General features: G+C 39.4%; 1 protein-coding gene across 2 annotated transcripts in view; it reads right to left on the bottom strand.

Moving 5' to 3' along the window:
- Nucleotides 1-73: 73 nt before the first annotated feature.
- pik3r6 (phosphoinositide-3-kinase regulatory subunit 6) overlaps nt 74-6368 on the bottom strand; it is a 28683-nt gene continuing 22388 nt past the window's right edge. For both annotated transcript variants that reach the window (XM_033625202.2, XM_033625203.2), the window contains exons 14-21: nt 5647-5769; nt 4612-4719; nt 4341-4443; nt 4172-4233; nt 3858-3948; nt 3686-3747; nt 3461-3567; nt 74-2527 (exon numbers count right to left, since the gene is read on the bottom strand). In XM_033625202.2, coding sequence (XP_033481093.1) covers nt 2371-2527; nt 3461-3567; nt 3686-3747; nt 3858-3948; nt 4172-4233; nt 4341-4443; nt 4612-4719; nt 5647-5769 — 813 coding nt within the window. In that variant the 3' untranslated portion in view covers nt 74-2370. The remainder of the gene's footprint in view (nt 2528-3460; nt 3568-3685; nt 3748-3857; nt 3949-4171; nt 4234-4340; nt 4444-4611; nt 4720-5646; nt 5770-6368) is intronic.

Here is a 6368-nt window from a genome sequence, read left to right as displayed (position 1 = left end):
TCAGAGGTCATGTATTCAGAAAAATATATTTATTTAGAAATTTATTGGATTTATTACAAAAAACAAATACTGCTTTACAAAAACAAAATCATTTATTTACACAATTACATTTTGATTTTAATGGCATCCTCTTTACATATGTCATTAGGTGAAAAATAATGTGCAAAATGCATCATGAATTCCAAACTCATGAATCTACCCTGCCAGTATAACACATCACTTCCAGTTTCTGAGGCTGTTGACCTTTACTGCCTGAGATCATACCTGTGGAGATGCATCAATAGGCTTCCGAGCCATTCTTGAGTGTGTAATATAATCATTCTGAGGCAAAAACAACAGCTTTATCATTTTTATGAATAACAGCTTAGTCAAATAGTTGTGTCATGTCTTGAATGGCCCTCTAATAACTTGTCATGTCTTTATGACATGAAAAGTAATGACATAATTACACATGTTGTCTTATTAAGCTTAACCAACCCGTTGTCATTCCCAGGGTATCTGAATAAGGCAGCCTGGTCAGTGGCCCTTGGCTTCTGTTACCGACACTCAAGACACCCCACAGCTCTGTGAGACACACCAGGCTTTCAGTTAACTCCGATGTGATCCCGTCCCCAGCAATAGCATAACAGAAAGAGCGAGAAACTCAGAGAAGACTGGGAGGGAGGGGAGGTGGATGGGTCACACACACAGGACTAACACTCAGGAGACGAATGCTTGTGTCCCATGTGAAACCAAAAGTCTACTTGAGTTTTTTTTTAACCACGTAACATAGTTATCGGCATACATCACATGACAGTAATAATGCCACATACTTCTTAAGCTATTGTATCAAATGTAGTTATTTCAACCCAGACCATAATCCTTATTAGTATTTTAGCTGCCTTAACCTAATGTAGATTTAATTGCAAAACTACTATTTCCTCTGAAGATAGAGGGTTTTTTTTGTAAGACACTGCAGCGTGTAACGAGCGGAAACTGATATGGAGACTGTCATGTCCAAAACTGACGCTACAGCAGTACACAGAGCATCAACTTTTGAAGCATAGGGCCACTGACCAGTGAGTGAGTTAGGAGCCAGAGGGTATTTGCTTTACACACTGTTGCTGAATAATAGAAAACAAACCTGCTGTTGAAGTGCAAATAGATGCAAGTTAGCACACTGATGCACCATCGAACACATGGTCAGAGGTGATTCTCGCACCTTGAGACATTTCCTAGCATGTGTGCGTTTCACTTTGAGAGTCTCCCCCTAAATTTTGCTCTCCTTCCTGTATACTGTCAAGAGTGAAACAGAATGTTGCACGTCTGGGTAGCAGACAGTGGCCTGAAGTCAGCAGTATTAAGTCCAACAGATAATTTAGCTAAGGCTGTGCATAATCCCCGTGTCTGTCTGATACAGTAAAGCACAAAAGCTGCTTCTGTTCTGTAGTAATTCTTGACACGTGGATGTAGCTTCAGCACTGAGCATAGTGTAGTTGTGAAAAATGTCAAGAATGTTTCCAAAAACTAAACCCAAGGCAAATGTCAATCACGTTCACCTTCATAACAGCTTGTAATTTGTATGGGAATAACACGTTATTTGAATGATTCAGCTAAGACGAAGGCAACATTTAACTGTCAGCCGTCATCGTACCGGTCTTTCCACAATCTTTCATTCGCTGACAGGCCAGGTGAGTCTGTGTTGTTTTGTGTGTGTGTGTGTGTGTGTGTCAATAAGGTGGTAAAAAGTAGTGTGTCTATGAAGCAGAGTAGCTGTTACAATCAACCCTTCAAATCTGCCTCACCAAGCCGTGACTTGGAGAAACAGTTTTTCCAGATTTTTATGACATCACATGATAAGTGATATCAGTAGTCCTGAAATCTTTGATGTGTACAGATACATACTTTGCTTACTTATGTTTCTTTGCCCGTGTCTCTAGTTTCACAGGCAGAATTGTTCTTTGGCATTATTAGGTGTGTACAATAGTTCACTCATAAAGAGTGACACACTGTTAGGAGTTCAGTCATACCCCACAGTGTGATACAATGTTATTCCTGTTACTGTAAAAGAAGCAGACAGGCTATTCCACTGACTTCAAGAAGTGAGAAGTGACAATAGTACTGTACGATGTGTTGGATTTGGCCTCAAGTTGCTTTTGATTTAAAGTCTTTTTGCATTCGTGCCAGTTGGCCCTGACTGACAGAAATGAAACACTTTGGTTTCAGGAGCAGCTCAGTATGACTCAAGGGTTATTCCTTTTGTCTTTTCATGTGTCAGACTGGACTTTTTTTTGTTTGTTTTTTTTACAGAAGCAACAACCATTCCCGCTATCAAAACAAAGTCTGGGTGGTCTCCATTCTCAAGTTTCTCGTTGGGCTTACTCCACCATGTCAAGTGATGATGCCAGCAAATGTGTTGATTGGTAGAGGAAGTCCTTTGTTCATGTATTTGCTCAGTCCGGCATCTTTGTCCTCTCCCAGCTTGAATTTGGACCTTATGGTTTTCTGGACGCAGTATCCCGGATCAAGGCACGGGGAGATCTCGATGCTACAACAACACAAACATGTTAAAAACAGAGCCGTCAGTTTGGGTTGCACAGCAGCTGGGTCTAGATTCACCAAGTCTGTCTTACTAGCTGCTTGATCTTAATTTGCAATTAAGAGAAAGTGATGCATGTCAAGAGCAATTTCAAATCCAAACCCAAAAGAGACCTTTAAGGGACAGTTCACCCAACAATCAAAAATACATATTTGTCCTCTAACCTGTCAGTCTAGATTGTTTTGGTGTAAGATACCAAGTGTTTTAGATATCAGTTGTAGAGTCTGCCTTCTCTCCAATATAATGGAACACAATGGCACTAGGCTTGTGGTGCTTATAGTGCCAAAAAATACATTTGAAAAGCTAAACAGCAATATCTCCTTCCAGAAATCATGACCCTTTAATAAACTGAGATGTCTTTGAACTTATGAACTAGCTAACATTACACCTTAGCCTTAGAGGATGCCATTAATATTTACATCTTGTGCTGTGACAAGCACGGGCCTCTTTCCCATGAGTTCATACATGCTTCCTTCTACATCGTGATACGGTTGGTGGGTGTAGTTTGGTAGTAAGAAAAAAGTTCCTACATGAAACCACTCACAACAAGGTCTGTGGATTATTTTGAGTAACTGGGAAAGAGACACTGCTGTTAAGGTTTTCAAATGTATTTTTTTGGCGCACCACAAGCAGAGTGCCATCAAGTTCCATTATATTCGAGACAAGGCAGACATCTCTACGCACTACTACTGCACTACAGGTAAGAGGAAAAATCTGTGTTTTTGGTTTTGGGATGAACTGTCCCTTTAAATAATCAAGGTCTCTTTGATCTACTAGAGCTTTAGTAGCAATGATGGCTATGGATGATGATTTTTCAAATCAATGAAACACCAAACAGGTTTAAATATTAAGTAAATTACAGTACAGAAGAGACTGTCTCACCTCTGCACATTTTTGTAGGTCCTACGACAGTCTCTGTCCAGTGTAACAGTGAAGGAGCGACTCTCCAAAGTGCGAATCTTAATGTTGCTGGTCCGAATCTTTGACTCCTTAGAATTTCACAGTAAAAGGATGAAAGGAATTATTGTTGTATAAACCACTTGCGTTCTATGCATTGTTTTAACATAGGATAATCCACTAGAAATACCATGTATTGCTTAGACTCACCACAGTGTTGTTTTTGGTCTTTGTTGGAAATTCATTCAGTGTCAGTGTCAAACAGTTCAGATCTGTAAGATAAAGGCAGAGGAAAAATACAGAGCATTAGTGTAAGACAAAATAAAACATACAGTAGGACTGAGTCTTGAATAGAGATAATGTAAAAGAGATGATAGTGAACCTTCTGCTTCATTAGAGGGAATAGCATTGATCTGAGCTCCCGATGTCCTGACTGAGATTCCTTTGTCAACGTCTCGTCCACTTAATGTCACCTAGACACACACACACACACACACACAGAAATACATGCACACAAACAAAGCACCCAAGTGTCAGAGGTTATGCATGTACACAAGGGCCACCTGCACACAAACAACACAATCTGAAATGGAAATTTCGGAGCAATTCTTCCAGTAATTGAGAAGGCATGTGGCTACAGTGAAGCTCCCATGATTACCTAATAAGGAAATAATGAATGTAAAAAAAGCAACTTACCTTTCTGTAATTCATCGAGACAACAGCTCCGCATACCTCCGCTGAGCTCTTCTTTGGTTTATCTGTGTCGGAGACAGGCATGTTGTTAAACTTGGCTGCGCGCAGATATGGGCAGGCAGGTGTGCACAACCATCAAAGAAAAGACAATGTGCATGTGTTGCTAGTTCACCTCTAATTGACGCTGAGATCTGTCTGAACTCAGGAAACTCCATTTCTAGATGGGTGAGAAACACATCCTCCACAGGATCCTTTGTCATGCTGGTGAATGTGATCTAATGGAAAACAAACAAATTCTAAAAACCAAAATACATTTAAATATTTCTGTAATAAAACCTTTTAGTATAAAGCTGTTTAGCTCAGTAGATGCTTCACATCAGAGCGCACACTGTGCTCTTAACCTTCAGGAACAAAACAAAGGCACATATAATGTATCTTAGTACCTTAACAAAGTAGATGGTGAAGTAGACAGGCTGCTGGCCGGCACGAACGTAATAGGAAATGACATCAGACACGAAGGGCTCTTTTGGCCTCCCTGGGCTCATCTGTTGCTGAGGGAGACAAAAGTCATGTAAAATTAACCTTACTGCCTGCATGATGCTGTAACCACAAACTCATTTTGGTCACACTTGGGTCACATGAAGTGAATATAATGAGTCACTAAAAAGGTCGACTGTCTGTCAGGTAATCAAACAGTGCTTGGTAGTTTGCCCAGAGTCACAAGTTTTGCATTTAAATTTGAACTTACATCATACTTTATGTGCAATATGAATAAAACCTCAACCATTCAAAAGTGCATGCTTTTCTATTTTTTCCTGTAACTTGAAAAGTTCTCAAAAAGGGAGGAGGATGCATGAATTCGAGAAAAAACACTTACACAACATCTAGTTGAGTATTTAAAGGAAATGAAAGACAGGAAGGATTTAGCCAGAGAGCACTCAACACTAGAACAAAAAAGCTTTTCTACAATTCTCATAAAAACATGTCATTTAAAGGAATGGATTTTTTTTGGTACACTATACCATTTACAAATGATTACATTCAACTTTATTTATTTTGTAGATGTTCCTTTGCATATTTTGTCCAGTTTCATTGTAAGTCTATTTCCTGTTTGAGGCTTAGAGAATCAGCGAAGTGTTAAGATGTCTTTGACTGTAGCTATGGTTTCAGTGAAATCAACAATTTTTTTTTTCCTCGCACTAAGTAAGTAACTAAGATGTTACGCAACTTCCTGTGTTTTAATTTATGTAGAACGCAGTTGCCATGTTAAATTAGATGTGGTGATGTGAGGACATTTTCGTTTTCACTTACAGTGACTGTAAGTCATTCAGACAAGAAAATACAGTGGAAGAGAAAATGTGCAAGTAAACTACTCAGAATTGAGTCCCTCAAACTGAAACTATGGCTTTATCTAACGTAGACCTGCTGTGGAGAAAAAAAGCATTTCCTCCTTAGATTTGTTTAGAAGTTTATCGTACCAGCTTAGCCAGTTTGGGGATCATGCAGCCTAAACTCTTGATGTTAGAGTTGTACCACGGGTCCACTACGCTCAGGTAGGAACCAAGAGTGCAGAGATTCTCCTTGGATTGACTGAGGTTTTCCTGGAAAAAGAAACATGAAAGTGAAACAAAAAATACATCAAATGTGGAAAATTGACAGCAGTGAGCGAGCCTGAAGGTTTTCTTTGTCTGGCTACTGTATGTGTTTACTTGTTTTTGTTTTTCCTTACAAAATTCATGTGGGTCACTTTTAGATGCCTTTAACATAAACTGAAACAACAGAGTACCAAGTAGTACTGAAACTTCCCCAGTTAAACGATACAAGCATTCGATTCTTTTTGTATTCAGATCTAGGAAAAAAACTGTGGTGTTTTCTTTGCAGCCAATCACCGCAAATGTTCTTCAGTTCAAAGCAACATGTAACTGGCCAACACAAGCAGCTACAATCTATACAGTCTGTGGTATCCTGAAGTCAAGTGCGGCGTATTTGATGGAGTTGGCAGTTCCATGTGTTGAGATGCCACCAAAGCCTTCTAAAGTTAGGCTACACATTACACCTGTGGCTTCTGTTCACATGATGGATATCAAATGAAGTAAAGAACAAGGTATCAAATGAAGTATAGTATTGGTATCGCTTTCAGGATACTGGCATTGGTACTGCTATCATTATTCTTTTAACAATACCAAACTCAGGCCTGTTC

This window comes from Epinephelus lanceolatus, chromosome 3, assembly GCF_041903045.1.
Source record: "Epinephelus lanceolatus isolate andai-2023 chromosome 3, ASM4190304v1, whole genome shotgun sequence".
Taxonomy (NCBI): domain Eukaryota; kingdom Metazoa; phylum Chordata; class Actinopteri; order Perciformes; family Serranidae; genus Epinephelus; species Epinephelus lanceolatus.
The sequence above is the reverse complement of the archived record's forward strand: the minus strand, read 5'-3'. Positions and strand labels throughout refer to the sequence as shown.